Below are 22,204 nucleotides of genomic sequence, written 5' to 3'. Positions count from 1 at the left end.
GTTGTCACCCCAAGTTTATCAGATATTATATCTACTCATATCTGAGGATAGATACAATTTTCGACATGGGTGTAACTTTTACGTTAATCATTCATATTATAGGTTGTAAGGAAGATAAACATGACTAGCTGAGTACAAAATTAGAGGAATATCAAAAAAAGAATAACAAAATAAAATGAGGTTTTGTTTTTTAAAAAGTTGGAAATAAAGGTTATTATACATAATTAGAAAACATAAAAATAAAAATAGTGATAGTCTCAGAGTAAAAATAAAATTTGGAAAATTTTAAGTTTTGAAAAAGTTTTAAGTTTTGAAACTATTCTAAAGTTCTATTTTAAAAGTCTAAAATAGAACCCACTGATTATTTTCCCTTATATGATATGACTGTATCAGATCCATGAGACAAATTCCTGTAATTACATTGTATCAAGATACAAAGAAATATTACTTATCAGTTCTTGTTTGACATACTACTCTTTTTAACACTATTCCCAGTTAGAAAACTGGGTAAATTGTTTTTTTTTAAAAAAAAAAAAAAACTCTGAGAATTATCTTTAAAATAAAATAAAAGTAAATTCCAAAATGTAATTATACACTACTTTGTGAGAAAGTCTATTTAAGTATCTCAAATATTTTTTTAAAGACCATGGCTAATATTGCTTAAGACAGACCTCACAGAATTGGAACTTGTGCTGAAAGAGTTGCTCAATCACTCTTTTCAAAGAAGAGAACCTCATATTTATAGGTTTATGTTTTGCCTGGCATAATAATTTGAGGTTTAATGGGTTTTTTTTCAATCTTTACAGGACCTTGAGGAGAAAGTAGTTTAACAGGTGAGATCCTTCTCTTTAACAGAAATTCAGTGACACTTGTGAGAAGAATGTCTTCTATCAATGACACTCAGTTCCACCCTCCTTTCTTTCTCCTGCTTGGAATACCAGGACTAGAAAATGTTCACATCTGGATTGCTTTCCCATTCTGTGTTGTGTACCTGGTTGCCCTTATGGGGAACATTCTTATTATCTATGTGATCAAAACAGAACATAGTCTCCACCAGCCCATGTTCTACTTCCTAGCAATGTTGTCTATGATTGATCTGGGTCTCTCCACCTCTACCATCCCCAAAATGCTGGGGATTTTCTGGTTCAACCTCCGAGAGATCAGCTTTGGGGGGTGCCTTGTTCAGATGTTCTTTATCCATGTGTTTACAGGCATGGAAACAGTGCTGCTAGTGGCCATGGCTTATGATCGCTTTGTCGCTATATGCAAACCTCTCCAATACACCATGATCCTCACCAATAAAACCATCGGAATCCTAGCATCTATTGTTGTTGGAAGAAATTTAATTCTTGTGACTCCATTTGTATTTCTCGTTTTGAGGCTGCCATTCTGTGGGAATCACATCATTCCTCACACCTACTGTGAACATATGGGTATTGCCCGTTTGGCCTGTGCTTCCATTAAGATCAACATAATCTACGGGCTCATGGTGATTTCTAACATCGTTGTCGATGTGGTTCTGATTGCTGCTTCCTATGTACTTATCCTTCAAGCTGTTTTCCGTCTTCCGTCACGAGAGGCCCGACTGAAAGCTCTCAACACCTGTGGTTCTCATGTCTGTGTCATGCTGTGTTTCTACACACCAGCATTTTTTTCTTTCATGACACACCGCTTCGGTCGAAACATCCCTCGCTACATCCACATTCTCTTGGCAAATCTTTATGTGGTTGTCCCCCCTGCTCTAAATCCAGTCATCTATGGAGTCAGGACCAAACAGATCCGAGAGCGAGTTGTGAGGATATTTGTACAAAATGAATAGAAATAGAATCACATGCTATACCGATTATAATGGTTTTAGTTCTCTTAAAATTTTCTGGTAAATTACAGTAATTAGTTCTTTCATTTCTAACTGTAAGTGGTATAGAATACACAGATAAAACAAACCTTTCACTTCTGCCCACTCTGTACACCCACTTTCATAGAATGAGACCAAAAGAAAGGACTAACAAAAAAGAAAGGAACAAGTGTTTGGGGAAACGGAATGGCTCTTGGAAAAGTGTGAGAAATCTCTTTATCTGTTCTCTTCAAGAGAATTCAGGAATTTACAAGACATTGATCTAAAACTAATCTAACTTTATAAAGTTAAGCTATGAATTAATGGCAATGTATGAAGTAGACCATCTCCCTTCTTTATTATTTATAGTAATTCTCAAGTGTTCTCTTCTTTAAGCCATCGACTCATTTTTATCTGAATTTCCCCAACTCCCTCTCTCTTTCCATCTTTCCTTTAATAAAATTATAAACTTTTCCTTTGTGAGTTAAGAAATATAAAATTTTACAATGTGAGCATTAAAGACACCTTATTTTCTCACTTAAGGCAGTCATTTTAAGTGTAATTTTTGTGTCCTGCATCTAATTCAAATTGAGTTCTATTTATTATTTACTTGCTGCATCATTTGACTTTGGGTTTGAGCAATAGCACCGCGGGCAGAGCATTTGCCTTGCATGTGGCTGACCCAGGTTTGATTCCTCTGCCCCTCTCAGAGATCCCGGCAAGCTACTGAGAGTATCTTGCCCGCACGGCAAAACCTGGCAAGCTACCCATGACGTATCCAATATGCCAATAACAACAAGTCTCACAATTTGTTGTGAGACGTTACTGGTGCCCACTCGAGCAAATCGATGAACAACGAGAACACAAAACTATACAGTGCTATCATTTGACTTCAGATTTACAGAACTTAAGGAAATTTGTAAAATGAGCATTAGACTCTTTCTATGTTAAAAAAAAAACACAAAACCAGTCTCATATCAAGCTCAAAAAATCTTAGCATAGTTTTTTAATATGCCTGAAGATATATAGCCCTGTTTACAAACTCTTGAATCATCTGAAAAACATGATTTGCTTTCACTGAGCTAGAATATTTGGCCAGTCATGGCACTCTAATTTAAAAATAGGATGACTTGGAGCAGAAAAGCAAATGGACTTGTGTTGATCCGCGCCACCAAGCCTGCCCGGAGGGGGAAGGGCGTTGACCAGCCCGCCTGCTCCTCTCTGGAAAGAAAGATGGCGGCCGCACGGGAGCCTTGTGGAAAGCGGGTTTGAGCCGGGCTCGGGGGAGCGGCGGGGACCTCATGGGAAGGGGGGCTTTGTGGGCCGTCCCCCACGCCCCACCAAGGTCGCCAGCTGCCCCCCACGAGCGGCTCTCCGGCACGGCCACGACTCCAGGGCACAGAAACCAATCTCTTAACTAGCTAACTTTTAATAGAAATTCTTCCAGGGTCAATAAGTAAAATAGCAGAAATTCAAAACCGCGCGGCCGCTATCGCGGCCGCGCGACCTCATTTTATTCTTAAACCAAGTTGTAGAAAGCAAATCATTTCACAACGCTGTTTCAGCATGTGTGATTGGGGGGGGGGGTGGGTCGTAAGCTCTAAACAATAGTTGTGCATCTTCTATCGAAATAATCTATCTAGTCAAAGTAGATAGAGTATTAACTAGAACTCATCTGCCTCACAATAATTGGGAGGGGTGGGAGGTGGGGGTCTATTGGGGTTCGGGGTTAAAAATGAGTATTGGTAAAGGGAAATGTGTTCGGTATCTACATGACTGAGACCTAAACCCGAAAGCTCTGTAACTTTTCCCACAGTGATTCAATAAATAAATAAATTATATAAAAAAAAAAAAAATAAAAAAAAAAATAAAAAAAAAAAAAAATAAAAATAGGATGAGAGTTCCATGATAACCCATGTTTCAGAACTTTGTTTTCTAAAGGTCTGTATGACAACATGCAAGACATACAAAAGCACACTAGAAGCGTGATCAATAAATGGATCAAATAGAATTAATAAGGCAAAGAAAAATAGCAATAACTGTGCAATTTCTGTGAATCTGGGAAGTTTTAAATCTGAAATTTGACAGTGCTCAAATACAATACTCCTCTTCTTCTCCTCTTTCCCCTCCTCCTCCTCCTTCATCACCTCCTCATCAGCTTCACATCCTCTTTTTCTTCCCCTTCTTCCTCTTCCTTTTCTTTATATTTGAAATAAAATAGTTTTATTCAGTAAAGAATATATAGAAAGTGAATCCCATAAAATAAAGAAAGAGAAATTGCCCCACACTGGGATGCAAGGAATTTTAGAATATTTAGTGTGTCTTAAACAGATTCCTTACCTCCTACGGCATAAGGCAGAATTTCTTTAGTCCTATATTTATTAGCTACAAATTGTCTTTCTCAGATTCTACCTCATGTCCCTGAAATTTTATGAAACATGTCATTTTAAAGGTAGAAAAATATTATTTTACAAATTGAAAAAATAAAAATAGCCCAAAGAAGGGCAAGTGCATAAAAAATGAAATAAATATATATATATATATCATTTTTATGTGACAAGAGAAGGACAATCACTAAGAAAAGTGTTTTTGAATACAGTCCCAGCTTTTGTGACACAGATTTACTGGAAGATAAGAATAATAAACGCATTTCTACATGGGCTTTACAGCATATATGTGTACATAATATGAAAAGAAAAAGAATGCCTAATTGGAGAAATGGTAAGAGTTAATTATATTCTTTTAGATTAAATATGACAAGAAAATAGTTTTTCCATAATTTCCCTTACCTGTTCAGGTAGGTGCTCCTTCTCTTTGGAAAACTTTTATGTATCATAGTAAACTTTTCAGAATTTTTAAATTAGTCCATGTAATTGATTATCAGATTTGATTTACATATTTAGCTATTTATAACACTCTGACAGGATCATGGAAGAAAACATTACTCAGTCTCACTTAAAGAAGTAAATTTCTGGGGTTAAAACAATAGCACAGTGGGTAGGGCATTTGTCTTGCACAAAGCTGACCCGGATTCGATTCCCAGCATCCCATGAAGTTCCCTGAGCAATGCCAGGAGTAATTCCTGAGTGCAGAGTCAGGAGTAAGCCCTGTGCATCGCCGGGTATGACCCTCCCCCCCAAAAAAGAAGTAAACTTCCATGAGGCTTTGTCCAAATAGTTATTCTCTTCCTTGAATGGTGAGATCTTAAAGAAAATGAGTCAGAGGACATTTAAAATAAAGCAAACAAGGAGATTATTTGAAATGCAATCAGAAGTTAAGCTTCTTTCACATTTTGGAGATCGTACATAGAAAATGTTAAATAAGAATAAAAAAATAATTATTCCCAAAGATTCTCCTACATTGACCTATTTAAGAAATATATCAATGTATAACTGATAGTGTTTAGACAAAGCTTTGATATTATTCTGATCTAAACAAAATTCTGGTCCAAATAAAATTTCAGGGTCAGAAAAATGACTAAGTGTAAGCTCGCATGCTGAATTCCTGAGTTCAATCTCTGGCACCACATGTTCGAGCATCATAAGAAATGACCTCTGAGTACCAAGTCAGACGTAGTCTCTTATCTCTTCCAAATAAATACAATAAAAATACAGGCACTTGTAAATCCTTCCAACATTCCTGGCATGGACTCTATCACTGCGCCACATTCCTGGCCCTCTATTATTCATTTTACATATTTATTTATTTATTTACTTACTTATTTATGTATTTTGACTTTTTAGTTTTGTTTTGGGGGTCCACCCAACAGGTTCTCAGAGAACTGGGGGTGGCCCACAATTAAGTCTCAACCAACCAAGCTTGCAGTTCATTTTAAGGCCTGAGCATGTGGTGCTGTCCCAGTACTATGCCAGGGATTGCCAGGCCACCAGGGCAGTGCAGGTGTCTGGGCCTCCAGAGTCACACCAAGCAGTGCTTGGGGGATTAGGCAGTACCAGGAATTGAACCTGGGTCTGGCACATACTAGGCATATGTGTCCTAATAGCAATACTATATTTCGCCACTCTTAGTCATTTCAAAACTTTTTTTTTGGTAGTATATATTAGTCTTTTCCAGCAACTAAAGGATTAGACACTTGACCTCTATTTGGGTATAATTCAAAGCCTCTGAAAATTGAATTTCAATGATAAAATTGCCAATGAGAAAATTAAACAGTAGACTAGTAAAATTATATATATACACATATATATGTATATAAATATGTATTGTATAGCACAGCAGGAAGGGCGTTTGCCTTACACACGGCCTACTTGGGTTGGATTCCTCCATCCCTCTTGGAGAGCCCAGCAAGCTACAGAAAGTGTCCCTCCTGCACGGCAAAGTCTGGCAAGCTCCCCATGACGTATTCTATATGCTAAAAATAGTAACAACAAGTCTCACAATTTGTTATGAGACATTACTGGTGCCTGCTCGAGCAAATCAATGAACAATGGGAGGACAGTGCTACAGTGCAGTGCTACTATCATATAAAGTGAGATAAAGGTCTTTCCATGGTAGAGGAAATTCTCTCTACCATTCTGAGTTCTTCAAATCGGTCATGCAAACAAATAATAGACAAATCAGTAGAAACAAAGAACTTTCTTTAGTCACAAATATATGGAGAATCTACATTCTAGAAATTCAAGATTAAACACAACAACATGAACCTACTATAGTTAGCTAAGAGACTGAGATAGAGAGCTGAGGCCTCAAAGAGGGAGGATGTTTACATTTATAACAAAAATCAGATGCACTGCAACTAGATTATATAACATATATTTATGAATTTAAATATATAATTATATGTATATTTCTCTGATAGCAGCACTATCTCTGCAGTTACCATCAAAATCTTGGTGCCTTTTCTCCTATATTCATTATTCTAGGTAATTAGGGAGCTCTGTCAGTTTCTCTTGAAGCTCAGTGTCTTGATTAATCTTAGCTCAAAATAAACTACATACCCCAGTGACATTTGTTATAGAAAAAAATCCATCTGAATTTTACCACAAAGATGACTTTATTCCTGAGAGAGCCCTGGAGTATCCCTCTTATAGAAGATTCACATATAAAACTCTAGGTATTTATGAAGCTAGTTCATTGTACAGTCTAAATAATGGACTCTAGGTCTCTTTCAATGTGCAGGTTAGTCTCTGTGCCAATATATAACATCATTCATCCTGCTCCTCCTGCCAGGTTCAGGTTACAATGTCCTAGCACAGGGGTTGAAGTCATAGCACAGAAGGTAGGGCATTTGCCTTGCACGGGCAGACTGAGGTGCGATTGCTCCGCCCCTCTCAGAGAACCCAGCAAGCTGCCAAGAGTATCTTGCCTACATGGCAGAGCCTGGCAAGCTCCCCGTGGTGTCTTCGACATGCCAAACACAGGAACAAGTCTCAAAATTGAGACGTTACTGGTGCCCACTCGAGCAAATGGATGAACGGGAGGACAGTGCTACAGTATTGGTCTTGTGCTTTCTACACACATCCTGTGTACGTCAACTTGGTCCTGTGTCGCTGTTGGATATATACATTCCTTTTCTGAAGTCTGTAGCTGGAACGCTATAACCTGCATTCCCTTCCAAGGATCTGCTGTTCTAGAATCTGTCCCGGGTCTCTCAAGCCTATAGTTCACACAATCCCTGTCTCCTCACCTTCCCTTGAGTTTCCAGCGTTGCAGGTGACTTATATAAGAAGAAATGTAGCAGCCTTGAGTCTAAAACCTTTCTCTCTTTACTCACCTCTGTTAACAGGAGAGTGAATAGGGAAGTATGGACTGACAAAAGTCTTCTCTGAGAACCAGCATGGCACAGAAATTATATCTCACCAGTTCCATGAGGCAATCAACAAACCTCACCTGAATCCCACTTTTTTCTGATCAATGTGAGAAATTATTTGGACACCTGATTTCTCATGAATAGGGATTCAGGCAATATAGTGCCATATTAAAGAACAATGTACATCGGCAGAAGCATAGGGCACCAATCATCTTTTAGCGTATGTGTCTTGGGTATGACTAGTGTCACATGTCCATGGAATTGCAAGAGTTTTTTCTGTTTATGCTTCCCCCACCCCTCCTTTTCTTAGTCTTTTCACACTCAGTTATACTCAGGGTTTACTCCTGCTCTATTCTCAAGAATCATTCCTGGCAGTAAGCAGGGCCATATGTGGTGCTTTGGATCAAACCTCTTGAGTGTTTGTGTACAAAGAAAACTCCCTAAACACATGTACTATCTCTCTGACTCTAATTTATGCTCTTTATTTTCAGATAGCCCTCGTTTAATACTCTGCATCACATGGCCTTCTTAGCATCACTGGAAGTGATTTTCAAGAACCCACCAGCACAGGAAAATCCACTTTCACTCTAACATTCTCAATTTGGCCGAACAAGACATGCGTTCTAGGTCTTTGTCATCCAAATTCCACCTCAATATTCCCTTCCTGGTATAGATAAAAATTATTTTATGTACATTTTACTATCTTTTTTAATCGAACAGAACATTTTATAGTTAATTCAAATTACTATATGTATTTCTTATCCCTTTTATATAGTTTGCTTGGAATATTCTATGCAATTTACTTTCTCCCCAAAATTGGCTACATGTCACCTGCTGCCATCTCTCAGAACTAACTAATCCATACATACAAAGCAGAAGTTTCCCATTTGAAGCATCCTGGATAAAGTGTCCCCTAAGAATGTTAGATGGGTCTCTCTTTGAAGGTTGTGTCAGTCAGTCTGACCAGAGGATTCTCTTTCAATAAACTGACTTCTTGACTTCTTGCTTAAACTTTCTCATCCTGAGTTGTTTTTTTTTTTACTGCCCCACTGGTCTGATCCAGTGGGATCTGAGTTAAAACACCTCCTCCTAATCCTTTATGTAATGCACTTTTCCTAAAAATGTGTTTCCTGTTTTCTTTCTCAATAAAAAAAACCCATCTTATAACTAGGCAGAGAAGACATTTATTTTGAGGGCCAGAGTCCACCCTCTTCCAATTTACTGGCCTATTGTCACAAAACCTTTCTATAGACCCATCTCTGTGTCTCTTCTTCGATCCTCTAGCAGCAATGGAATCAACCTTTCCTTTACATTATTGCAAGCAAAATCAAGAATATAATTAAATGCTATTAGATCATTAAAAAAATGTGTAGCTGACATTTGCAACAACATTGCTGAACCTGTATTATGCTAAATGAAATTGGGTATGAGTAAAGATTTATTTCTGCAATTATATTTATATGCAGAATTAAAAATAAAATAAAAATAGGGCCCAAGGAAACAGCTCATAGAGCTAGTTACACTTGCTTTTGCATGTAGAAAGTAGTTTCCTGCACCATATGATTCCCCAAGCACTACTTGGAGTGATCACAATCCCTGAGGATAGAGTCAGGAGTAAGCCCTTGAGCACTGCTGGGTATGGCCCAATCCACGTCTTCAAATACTGTTTCAAATATTTGAAAATTGCTTAGAGAATAGATCTTTAAGGTCTTCATCATATGAAAAAAGCCTTTTGGGGCTGGAGCAATAGCACAGCGGGTAGGGCGTTTGCCTTGCACGCGGCCAACCCGGGTTCGATTCCCAGCATCCAATATGGTCTCCTGAGCACCGCCAGGGGTAATTACTGAGCACAGAGCCAGGAGGAACCCCTGTGCATTGCCGGGTGTGACCCAAAAAGCAAAAAAAGAGAAAAAAAAGAAAAAAGCCTTTTATAATTATGTTTGGGGATTGATGTCAGTTTACAAGATTTTTATAAAAAACTCAAATATTAATTCATTTTGGTCACTTAAAGTAAATACACTGTAAGTCAATTATGACTTTTTTAAAGGTGAAGCAAAATAGTATTTTAAAAGCTATTTGAAGAGATGTAAGAGGATAGAAAAAGGTACTTTGTGCATTCAAAAGCAAACACAGGCTTCTACAGAGTAGAAAAAGCTTAGGATGGCTTGTGGGAGAAGGTTATATATAATTACTTCTAATTGCCTTGACTTAAAATACTGTGCATACTTAAAAGTTAATCTGGGCACTGCCTTAAATTCTTCAGGGTACTTTCATAATCTTATCATGACCTGTAGAGTCTCTAGCAGTTTTTCCTTTTCTGAGAGGGCACTCTCCTTCTCTAGACAGTACCTGGATTTTTGCATCTGGGTGGGGCCTCAGTTTCTGCACCTCCAAAGAGATGAGATTTGCATCTCAAGGGAATGTGACTTTCATGCCTTTGAGGAACTTCAGGGCTAAGTAATTTCTTCTTTTAAAAATTCTTTTTATCTTGACTATTCTTGAGTGTTGGTCTCCTATTTTGTTACTTTATGTTCCCCAGATAAATGCAATCTTTCTATGTCTGTCCCTTTCTTTCTGACTCATTTCGCTTAGCATGATACTTTCCATGTAGTACCACTTGTATTTGAATTTCATGACCTCATCTTTTCTAACAGCTGCATAGTATTCCACCGTGTAGATGTACCAACGTTTCTTTAACCAGTCATCTGTTCTCGGGCAGACGCTAGGGAAAAAGGCAGCTCAGATAGAGAAGGGAGCACCAAATAAAGGGTATTGGGAGGTTCCTCTCAGGATGGGAGATGCATGATGAGAGTAGACTATAGATCGAACATGATTGCCACTCAATGTCTCTTTTGCAAACCACTGCACTCAAAAGGAGAGAGATAACAAAAGGAAATGCCCTGCCACAGAGGCAGGGTGGGGTGGGGGGTTGGGGGGTGGGACGGATACTCGGATCAGTGGTGGTAGCGAATGGGCACTGGTGGAGGGATGGGTATTCAATCATTGTATAACTGAAACCCAAACACAAAAATTTGTAAGTCTACAACTGTACCTCATGGTGTTTCACTAATAAAAATTTAAGGAAAAAAAATTATTCTTAATTGAATCACTGTGAGATACACAGTTACAAAGTCGTTCATGATCAGGTTTCAGTCATGCAACGTTGCAACTCCTGACCCTTCACCAGTGTACATTTCCCACCACCATTGTACCCAGTTCCACCCATCCAACCCCCTCCCCGCACCTATCTCTATGGAAGGCACTTTCTCTCTCTCTCTCTCTCTCTCTCTCTCTCTCTCTCTCTCTCTCTCTCTCTCTCTCCCTCTCTTTCTCATTTTACTCAATGTTTTTTACTAGGGCCCCCTATGTATGTCTGTAACATTTGCCCCTAGAGATTAAGTCTTTAAGAGGTACAAAGATGAGAGTCTGACTTCTGTAATTTCTTCATGCTGACAAGAAGACTCAGACTCTGTATGTCTTAATTTTCAAAAAATAGAATTAAAAAATAGAAAGACTCCCTGATGAGGAAATGGTTATTAATGGGCAACTATAGAAGTTTTAAAAAAGTGTAAAATATCCTGCAAAACAATTCAGGCAGCTACTAATTCCAATCACGTAAATAATATTTAGCCTAATAGTCTATATAATATTTTTGGTTTTGTTTTAGAAATGAAGTTAATAGGACAATTACAGAGAGAAAGATAAAGAGGTTCATGTAAAGATAGAGAAATAAATAGAAACAGAAATTATATATGGCTCATATGACAAGAAAACTTTTTCAGCAGTGCTGAGAAACGAACCAGAGTTCTCACATAGGCAATGCAAGTGCTCTGCTGTTGAACCAGGCCTGCAGTCAGGCAGAGAAACTTTATCGATTTAGCTTACATCTATTAAGAGTGAGCTTGTGTGTAATCTCACTCCTTTCAGGAGTTCATTAAAATGTAAATTGAACTTTTCAAATGCTGCCTGTCGTATGAGCGTTACTGACACCTAGTGGTCAAAGTGATACATTTCTTGAACAGATAGTTTACGTGAACAATCTAGCGCCTAGTCTCTTAAACACTTGATTTTATGAGAAGTGAATGTGCAAGTTCATTGAAAATTTTGCAACAGTAAAAGCAAACAACAGCCAAAAATTAAAGTAAAATGAATGCTCGGTGCTTCAGGCAGCACACTCATGCAAGATACATTTCTTGGGAGACAGGAGATTGCATATGAAACCTCGATCTGGTGAATTAAAAGTAGCAATGTAGCATCGTCCTCCCGTTGTTCATCGTTGTTCATTCCACTTGAGCGGGCACCAGTATCATCTCTATTGTGAGACTTGTTGTTACCTTTTTTTGGTATATCGAATAGGTCACAGGGAGCTTGCCAGGCTCTGCTGTGGGGGGGGGGGGGGGGATACTCTCCGGAGCCTGCTGGGCTCTCTAAGAGGGATGGAAGAATCGAACCCAAATCCGCCGTGTGTAAGGCAAATGCCCTACCCACTGTGCTCTCGCTCCATCTCCAGAATTAAAATTAATTGAATTTTTTTTCTTCATCTAAAAAAAGTGGGTCAACTGAAGGAAAGAGAGAAGGGTAGAGAGAGAGAGAGAGGGTTAGAGAGAGAAAAGGAGGGAGTGAAGGAGAGTTGAGAGAGGGAGAAAAGGAAGTACCTGCCATAGAGCCATAGATGCAGGTTGGGGGCGGGGGGTCGCAGGAGAGAGACTGGTGGTGGGAAATTGACACTGGTGGAGGAAGGGGTGTCAGATCATTGTATGACTGAAACCCGATCATAAACAGCTTTCTAACTTTTTTCTTTACAGTTCATACCTGTTTGCCTAAGAATTTGTATCTTCATATAAACGTATATATTATTAGAAATACCATGCTTTCAGGGATATCATCTAAATGTTATTCTTAAAACATACATATCTCAGAGTTTAGAAACTTATATTAGAATTCTGGTTTAGCCACATGCTAAATGTATGAAGTATTTCTGACCTGGCCTTGAGAAAAATGCTGGAAATTTCCCTAAGGCATTTTAAAAAATTCCCTTGAATTCTCTCCCTTCTTTCAAAACCTGTCTTAAAAACATTGTTGTTCATCTGCTATCAGACTTATATTTGAAAATTTGGTGAATATAAAAATGCTTCTGGCCTACTAGAATCTACTAGAATCTCTGTTCCAAGAGCACTGAGGAAGACACAAACTGAAAATTACCAGTAATCCTAACTATCTCTGACCAGAAAAATACAGACTTTTATCCTCAGGGATGTGGAAATATTCTTCCCTAACTTGATGACTAAAAATTCAGCCACCAGTGAATGACTTTTCCCAAAGGGCCAGAGCTCTTGTATAACTCTGTAACCCTGGCTATCGAGACCTCAGTTACATGTAGATTGCAGTCTGCATCATCCAGTTCTTTGCAAATAATTTCTCTGATGCTGTGCAGAGGTAGGTGAGTCAGCTCTTGGTTATATTGGAAAAGGGTTCACTAAAATGATTGATGGTATGGTACCTTCTGTCTATGGAAATGACGCTAAGGTATATAACATGGGATTGATATAAGTATTGTTGAGTACAACTTAGATTCATAAGTACTTGCCAGTCACTAACACACAAGCACACAGCCCAAAGTGCACAGAGATGAATGAAGTGATCTTAATTAACTTAGGAAGTTACAACAAACTGAAACATGAACAGATGTGTTATATCTAAGCATAAACAAAATACTAATGATAACTCTCATTAACTAACAAAAATAAAATATTCCCTACCCACTATACTATCTCTCCAGGTCCCCCTGCTATGGTTTTAAAATTACTTGGATGGGGGAAAAACTACCTGTATCTGTGAGATTTTTAAAATTATTTTTCATTTATTTATATTTTATTCAGGTTAGGGCGTTTGCCTTGCATGCGGCCGACCTGGGTTGGATTCCTCCATCCCTCTCAGAGAGCCTGACAAGCTACCGAGAGCATTGTGCCCGCACAGCAGAGCCTGGCAAGCTCCTTGTAGCATATTCAATATGCCAAAAACAGTAACAAGTCTCACAATGGAGACGTTACTGGTTCCTATTGAACAAATCAATGAACAATGGGAGGACAGTACAACAGTGCTACTATTATACTGAAAAGATAGAAATGGGCTCTATAAATATTTGTCAGTCTAATAAAATATTAATCACTTGCAAATTCTGTAAGATAATAAGTAGGAGCAATTGAAATAGTAGTGAGGATTTTGCAGATGTTCCTATGTATAAGTGAAAGATGTAAGTCATTGGGGATAAATAACGAACATAAACTAAGTTATAATAATTTTAGGATCTTAGTAAAATTAGCTTAATCTTTAATTGCAATGATAATACAACAAAATAAACCAGGAGATACTTCTTTTCTTCATTTTTCTACCCACATGATTCTAAGAAGAAGAAAAAGAGGATTTTAAACTGTTTATAAACCCTGATTCTTCTCCACCTAGTAAAGCACAGAACACCTTATTCCATTCTCTAAGGTGTAGGTCACTGATTACCAATAACGTTATTAATAATCACGTTATTAATAACATTATATTTACCAGTCATATGTTTTTCCAAAAGGAAATGCTTGTGGGACATTCTTGAAAATGGATGAATTATAGAAAAGTTAAGATAAAATATTATAGTATTATTAACTCAGTGATTGTAAAGAAGAAGAAAAATAGATTTGCTATTCTTTTTCTGGGCTGGAGCGATAGCACAGCAGGTAGGGCGTTTGCCTTACAAGCGGCCAACATGGCCGACCCGAGTTCGATTCCTCCGTCCCTCTCAGAGAGCCTGGCAAGCTACCGAGAGTATTCGATATGCCAAACACAGTAACAACAAAGTCTCCAATGGAGACGTTACTGGGCCCGCTCGAGCAAATCGATGATCAACGGGAGGGCCTTTACCTTTACCTTTACCTTTATTCTTTTTCTAAAACAACATGGCCCGTAACTCTTTTTTTAAAAAAAAGACAAGTAAAAATAATTTCCTGATGCTGAATTAGATTAGATGCTGGAAAATTAGATGCTGGAAAGAGAAATAGAAGCTATTAAAAATGTAAATTTGTGCCTGAATTTTATGTGATATACAATGAAATGTTATTTCAATTGAAAAATTAGAAAGAAAGGTGATTTTAATAAAGTGTCATATTGGTTAAAAGTAATGATACTGACTATGATTAAAAATCATTAAGAATAGTTTTCTTCCTCAAATAGGATCATACACATGTATAAAAGCAAACTCGATAGGACATTTTAATTAAACATTAAACACCTTTGAATACATGTGAATTCAATGATACATCACAATTTATTTTTTAAAAGTCCTGCAACTTCTGTTAAAGCCATGTCACAGATATTTTTTCCTTAAAACTTAGAACCACCATGTTAGAACTCATTGCATTTAACTAAGAATCAAGACAAAATAGCATGTAGCACAACCCTAGAAGAAATACTGACTAGATATCATAAGTTTAATCACAGCAGAAATTCCACCAATGGCTCAGAAACTACCACCTTATAATAGCAAATTTTCTGATGTTAAACTAGTCTTATGTGTAGACAGACAAGAATCCCACTTGTTCTATGTGTTCATAGATAACACCATTGCAGGATCAGATGCAACCAGAACACAAATTCAACCACAAGACACATCAGACAGATTCCACTGTTACAGTAAACAGATTAAGCATCAACTTAAATATAGACTCAACAATCACTATTCCAGAGAAACTAGCTACAGCTCGATTGAAAATTATAATATTCCTAAATTGTAGTGAGTATCTGATTTTGCAATTACTCTTGGATTTTCAAAGGATTTATCTGCTACTTTCCACATTACATGAAGGGATAGAAAGATGATATCAAAAAGTGCAAAAGACTCTGAAAAATATCTAAAATCATTCAGTATCAATATTTTCAAGAAAGAGAACATAATATTGAATGTAAAAAAATATTTTCTAGTTATAGGAGTAAATATTATTTTGCAGGATATACAATAATTTATCAAAGTGTCTAAATTTCTTAATTTCAAATTTTTGCCAGATAAGAATTCAAACATTACTTATCAATCCTCCAATTTTATTGGGCTTTCTTCCAGAAAAAAATTTCTTAACTCTTCAACCTCTCAAAAATATATCATTTGTTGAAATATAAAAAATGAAGAGTTATCACCTCTGAACTATAGAAAGGAGTTATTGTTGTATCATGGTACTCAATCCCAGTACCATGATGTTTCATACATCAAATTCATTATGATTTACATTCACTAATAGATAAAATTTACAATGCATATTTCATCATTTAATGTCAAATGCAAGTTCTTCTGTGTAAACTGAAAGGAAAGAAAGGCATGTGAAAAGTAGGATTGTCTATATGAAAATTTTATGTGTGTTTTTCTATGTGAGTTAGTAATTTGAGCTAAGATTGTCTATATTTCACTTTCCCTCTTTAGATCTTCTATGCTGTATTATGGAATTAAAGAATGGATTTTCTGTTTCTCCAGAAAACAGGAAACATGGTATAAAAAAGGTTAATATCTTTCACTGGAAACAAGAAACCCTCTACAAGAAATGTGTCTATAACCAGTTCTCATCACTATGCTTCATCACAACAGTACACAGTTCCACCCTTCTTCCTTCCTTCTGATGGGGATTCCAGGACTGGAAAAAGCACATATCTGGATAGGCTTCCCCTTTTTTGCAGTGTATCTCATAGCCCTCTTGGGGAACATCATTATCCTACTTGTGATCAAGACTGAACGCAGCCTACACCAGCCCATGTTCTACTTCCTCGCCATGCTGGCCTTCACAGACCTTGGCCTTTCTACAGCTACCATCCCCAAGATGCTGGGGATTTTCTGGTTCAATCTCAAGGAGATTGTGTTTGGTGCTTGTATCACACAGATGTACATCATTCATATATGCACTGGTCTAGAGTCTGTGGTGCTGACCGTCATGGCCATAGATCGGTATGTTGCTATCTGTAACCCCTTGCGATACAGCATGATCCTCACCAATAAGGTGGTAGCCATCTTGGGCATACTTATCATAGTTAGGACTTTGGTGTTTGTGACTCCATTCATATTTCTCATCTTGAGATTGCCCTTCTGTGGTGTCCGCGTCATTCCCCATACGTACTGTGAACACATGGGCTTGGCAAAGTTGGCTTGTGCAAGTATCAGGATCAATGTAATATATGGCTTAATTGCATTCTCAGTGGGTTACATTGACCTCTCTGTGATTGGGTTTTCCTATGTCCAGATCCTTCGTGCAGTTTTCCGTCTCCCATCCTGGGATGCCCGGTTCAAGGCACTCAGCACATGTGGCTCCCATGTCTGTGTCATGTTAGCCTTTTACCTACCAGCACTCTTCTCCTTCATGACACACCGTTTTGGTCACAATATCCCTCATTACATACACATTCTTCTAGCTAATTTGTATGTGGTAGTTCCACCTGCCCTTAATCCTGTCATTTATGGGGTACGGACTAAACAGATAAGAGATCAGGTTGTAAGGATGCTTAACCCTAAAAATTACTAACTCTTTTCCCTATGAGGATCATCTATTGTACTTTAGTGGCCTAATAAAATTAAAACAAAAGTAAATACTGAAAATCGTTTTATTTTATTTTATTTATTGAATCACTGTGGGAAAAGTTACAAAGCTTTCTTGTTTAAGTCTTGGTCATGCAATCATCAAAGACATTTCCCTTCACCGGTATTTATTTTTCACCACCAAGAACCCCAATATGCACCCCCCCCCAACCCTCCCAATGCCTGTGAGGCAGATGAATTCTAGTTAACACTCTATCTACTTTGATTAGATTCATTGTTTTGACAAAAGATGCACCATTATTATTGAGAGTTTACAGCCCAAAATCAGGCCTGCTGAAAAGACATTGTGAAATAATTTGTTTTCTACAGCTGGTTAGAAGAACCAAATGATGTCGTGCAGCTGCGATAGTGGCCACGCAATTTTGGATTTCTGATATTTTACTTATTAAGCCTGGAAGTATTTCTGCCAAGAGTCAGATAATTATAAGATTGGTTTCTGTGGCTCTGGAACCATGGCGGTGCCAGTGAGCTGCTCGTGGGGGGCAACTCGTGGCCTCGGTAGGGTGTGAAGGACGAACCAGGAACGCCCCTCTTCCCATGAGGTTTCAGTTGCCCCATCACGACAGGCTCATACCTGGCTTTTCAAAAAGCTCCGAGGAGGCTGCCATTTTGCTGTCCAGAGGAAAAAAGGCAAAAGGGAACAACACTCTTTACCTCCCGGGCAGGTATGGTGGCATGGATTAACACATAGTCCATTCACTTTTCTGCTACAAGCTGCCTGGCTCTGCATTAAGTCCTTGTGCTTCTGGAGCCATGGACGTGCCCTGCAAATCATTTTAAACATAATCTTTATTCCAAAATTATACAATATTACTATATATACTCCCCATTTCTTCAAAATTTTGGATCCAATTTGAAAGTATGACACAAAGATCATTTTTTGTTTCTTATTTTTTCAAAAGAAAGTGTCAAAATACTTTCAAACCCCACTGACACTACAAAATTCCTTAAAAAAATGTTTTCAAAAGACTGTTGTTACTACCTCGAACATATTCCTTCCAGTGGACATTCTGTCCATGCACATGTCAGAGGTTAAACTTCATGTCTATAAACATAATGTGTTTATATGTTTGGTTGGAGAGATAGTAGAGTGTGTAGGGCACTTGATTTTCATGTAGCTAGCCTGGGTATGAACCCCAGTACCACATATGGCCCCTTGAGCCTCCAAGAGCGATGCATTCATGCACAGCAAAGACTAAGCACAGCTCTAAGCACTGCCAGATTTGTATCAAAAACCCAAATTAATAAGTATAGTAATAATAAATTAAGCATGATATGATATTTTATGAAACTCACTTAATCACTTAATCACTTAACTTCCCGTTAGTCATCGATTTGCTCGAGCGGGCGCCAGTAACGTCTCCATTTGTCCCTGTCGCGTGCTAGTGTAGCCCAATGGCATCTCTTCGCTCCGGGAACATGGAGGGCCTCAAACCGATCGTTCATGATCTTGACAAAGAAGTCTGACCATCTGGTAGGTGGGCGGCCACGCGGTCTCTTGACATCCCGTGGAATCCAATCAGTAACAGCTCTAGTCCAACGGTCGTCTTTAAATCTCATTACGTGACCAGCCCATCTGATTTTCGACACCTTGGCATATGAGACAGCGTCCCTGATCCTTGATCGTCGACGGATGTCAGAACTCCGGATTCTTTCTCTCATTTGAGTGAAACGTGTTATTCCAAGCATAGCTCTTTCTATTCTTCTTTGGGAGACCTGAATGGCGTTCTCATCTTGTTTGCGTAGGGCCCAGGTCTCTGAGGCATATGTTAATGCAGGAAGAACAGTGGAATCAAAGAGATGTGCCCGGAGCCAGAGGTTCTTCGTCCTCTTAGCTATTTCTTCGACGTTCTTGAAGGCGTTCCAAGCCGCTCTCTTCCTCCTGCGCAGCTCGGGTGCCAGGTCATTTCTCATGTTGACCTCTCGACCTAGGTACACATAGCTGTTGCATTCGGAGATGGTCGTTCCATTGAGAGCGAATGGGGCGTCAGGAACAAGGCTGTTTCTCATAAACATTGTCTTCGTAAGATTCAGCTGTAGTCCTACCTTTCCACACTCACGGTCAAAGTCGGCCAGCATTTGTGCCGCTTGGCTGATGTTTGGTGTTATTAAAACAATGTCATCAGCAAAGCGGAGGTGGTGTAGTTGCCGACCATCTATCTTCACTCCCATTCCTTCCCATTCCAGTCATCGCATGATGTTCTCGAGGGTGGCACTGAAGAGTTTCGGTGAAATGGTATCACCCTGCCGCACCCCTCTCTTGACATCAACGATCACTTCTTTGTAGAATGGTGAGATCCTGGTAGTGAATCCGCAATACAGCTCACGGAGGATCCTGATGTATTGGGCTTGAATGCCCTGATTGGCTAGGGCTTCAATGACCGCTTCCGTCTCAACAGAATCAAAGGCCTTCTTTAAATCAATGAACGTTAAGCAGAGCGGCATCTTGAACTCCCGAGAAACCTCAATGAGCTTGGTTACCGTGTGGATATGGTCGATGGTGCTGAATCCTTTGCGGAACCCTGCTTGCTCGCATGGTTGTCCTTCATCTAGTGTTCTGCCAATCCTATTCAGGATGACTCGAGTGAACAGCTTGTAGATGACAGACAATAGGCAGATCGGGCGATAGTTGCCAATGTCATGGATGTCTCCCTTCTTGAACAGTAGTACGGTATGAAACTCAATGACAGAATACAATGGCAAGAGAAATTAAGATTCATTTTAAGATCTACACATATTCAGACAGTTGCTATAACTAGACTATTTACCTGAAAATTCACTTAGAACTATTTGAGTTTCAGTATTCCTGCCATTATAAGGATACCCATGACATTCTTCAAAGAAATGGAGCAAACAATCCTGAAATTTATATGGAACAATAAGCCCCCACGAATAGCTAAAGCAATTCTTGGGAAAATGAAAATAGGAGGAATCAACCTCCCTAATTTCAAAGTCTATTACAAAGCAGTAATAATTAAAATAGCATGATACTGGAACAAAGGCAAAGCTGCAGACCAATGGAACAGGGTTGAATACACTGACATATCCTCTCAATCATATGATCATCTAATCTTTGATAAAGTTGCAATAAATGTGAAGTGGAGTAAGGAAAGCCTCTTTAACAAATTGTGCTGGCATCACTGGACGGCTGCATGCAAAAAAATGGGCTCAGAACTCTGCCTAACACCATGTACAAAAGTAAGATCAAAATGGATTAAAGACCTCAACATCAGACCAGAAACCATAAAGTACATTGAAGACAAAGTTGGCAAAACTAGCCATGACATTGAAGCTAATGGTATCTTCAAAGATGTCACGCCACTGGCCAAGCAAGTGAAAACAGAGATAGATAAATAGGACTATCTTAAACTGAGAAGCTTCTGCACCTCCAAAGAAACAGTGACCAAAATACAAAGACAGTCTACAGAATGGGAAAGAATATTCACCGAATACACATCTGACAAGGGGTTGATATCAAGGATATATAAAGTTCTGGTTGAACTCAACAAGAAGAAAACATACAACCCCATCAAAAAATGGGGCAATGAAATGAACAGACACTTTCTCAAAGAAGAAATCCGAATGGCAATAAAGCTCATGAGAAAATGCTCTGTATCATTAATCATCAGGGAGATGCAGATCAAAACCACAATGAGATACCATCTCACACCTCAGAGACTGGCCCACATCCAAAAGAACAAAAAGCAACCGGTGCTGGCACAGATGTGGCGAGAAAGGGACACTCCTTCACTGTTGGTGGGAATGTCCACTGGTTCAGCCCTTCTGGACAACAGTATGGACGATTCTCAAAAAATTAGAAATTGAGCTCCCATTTGACCCAACGATACCACTCCTGGGAATATATCCCAGAGAGGCAAAAATGTATAGTCGAAGTGACATCTGCACTTGCTTGTTCATTGCAGCACTCTTTTCAATAGCCAGAATCTGGAAAAAACCTGAGTGCCCGAGAACAAATGACTGGTTAAAGAAACTTTGGTACATGTACACAACGGAGTACTATGTTGCTGTTAGAAAAGATGAAGTCATGAAATTTACGTACAATTGGTACTACATGGAACGTATCATGTTAAGCGAAATGAGTCAGAAAGAGAGGGATAGACATAGAAAGATTGCATTCATCTGGGGGATATAAAGTAACAAAATAGTAGATTAATACCCAAGAATATCCTATATCAGTACCAGGAGGATTACTCCATAGTTTAGAGGCCAGCTGGGCATTCTAGGGGAAAGGGCAGCTCAGATAGAGAAGGGAGTACCAAACACAGGGTGTTGGGAGGATCCTCCCAGGAGGGGGGATGCATGTTGAAAGTAGACAATGGACTAAACATGATTGCCACTCAATGCCTCTTCCTCAGACCACAACACCCAAAAGGTGAGATATAACAAAAGGGAATGCCCTGCCACAGAGGCAGGGTGGGATGGGGGGAATGGGTGTGGGAGGGATACTGGGATCCGTGGTGGTGGAAAATGGGTACTGATGGAGGGATGGGTACTTGATCATTGTATAATTGAAACCCAAGCACAAAAGTTTGTAAATCTACAACTGTACCTCATGGTGTTTCACTAAAAAAAATTAAAAAATCACAAATCACAAATCATCCTGTTAATCGTCGATTGCCTCGAGCAGGCCCCAGTAACGTTTCCTTCATCCTAGCCCTGAGATTATATTCAAGGCTCTTTAGGAGAATGAGACCCATCATTGTTACTGGTATTTGGCATATTGGGCATGCCACAGGGAGTTTGCCAGACTCTTCCGTGCGGGCAGGCTACGTTCGGTAGCCTGCCAGTTTGTCCAAAGTAGGAATGAGATAATAAGATGTCATAATAAGGTGTCGCGCGGCCGCGAATGCGACTGTGCGGTTCCCGGAGCCAGTTTTTATAGTCTCTGAGTCTTGTCCGTTGATGGGATTACACAGCGCCAGGGGGCCAGTTTGTGGGTGTGACCCCCGCCTACTGGAATTTG

The 22,204-nt window shown here is 39.0% G+C and overlaps 2 protein-coding genes across 2 annotated transcripts; both read left to right on the top strand.

Annotated features, from left to right (window-relative positions):
* Positions 1-874: 874 nt before the first annotated feature.
* On the top strand, positions 875-1,819 carry LOC130025252 (olfactory receptor 52E4). Its single transcript, XM_056116204.1, has one exon. The coding sequence runs from the start codon at positions 881-883 to the stop codon at positions 1,817-1,819; it is 939 nt and encodes a 312-aa protein (XP_055972179.1). The 5' UTR covers positions 875-880.
* A 14,385-nt stretch (positions 1,820-16,204) lies between these two features.
* On the top strand, positions 16,205-17,146 carry LOC130025266 (olfactory receptor 52E5). Its single transcript, XM_056116219.1, has one exon. The coding sequence runs from the start codon at positions 16,205-16,207 to the stop codon at positions 17,144-17,146; it is 942 nt and encodes a 313-aa protein (XP_055972194.1).
* The last annotated feature ends 5,058 nt before the right edge of the window (positions 17,147-22,204 follow it).

This window comes from Sorex fumeus, unplaced genomic scaffold (genome assembly GCF_029834395.1).
Source record: "Sorex fumeus unplaced genomic scaffold, SorFum_2.1 ptg000030l, whole genome shotgun sequence".
Taxonomy (NCBI): domain Eukaryota; kingdom Metazoa; phylum Chordata; class Mammalia; order Eulipotyphla; family Soricidae; genus Sorex; species Sorex fumeus.
The sequence above is the reverse complement of the archived record's forward strand: the minus strand, read 5'-3'. Positions and strand labels throughout refer to the sequence as shown.

Excerpts from the sequence above, each read along its gene's own strand:
- LOC130025266 (XM_056116219.1), top strand. The coding sequence starts at position 16,205 with ATGCTTCATCACAACAGTACACAGTTCCACCCTTCTTCCTTCCTTCTG.
- LOC130025252 (XM_056116204.1), top strand. The coding sequence starts at position 881 with ATGTCTTCTATCAATGACACTCAGTTCCACCCTCCTTTCTTTCTCCTG.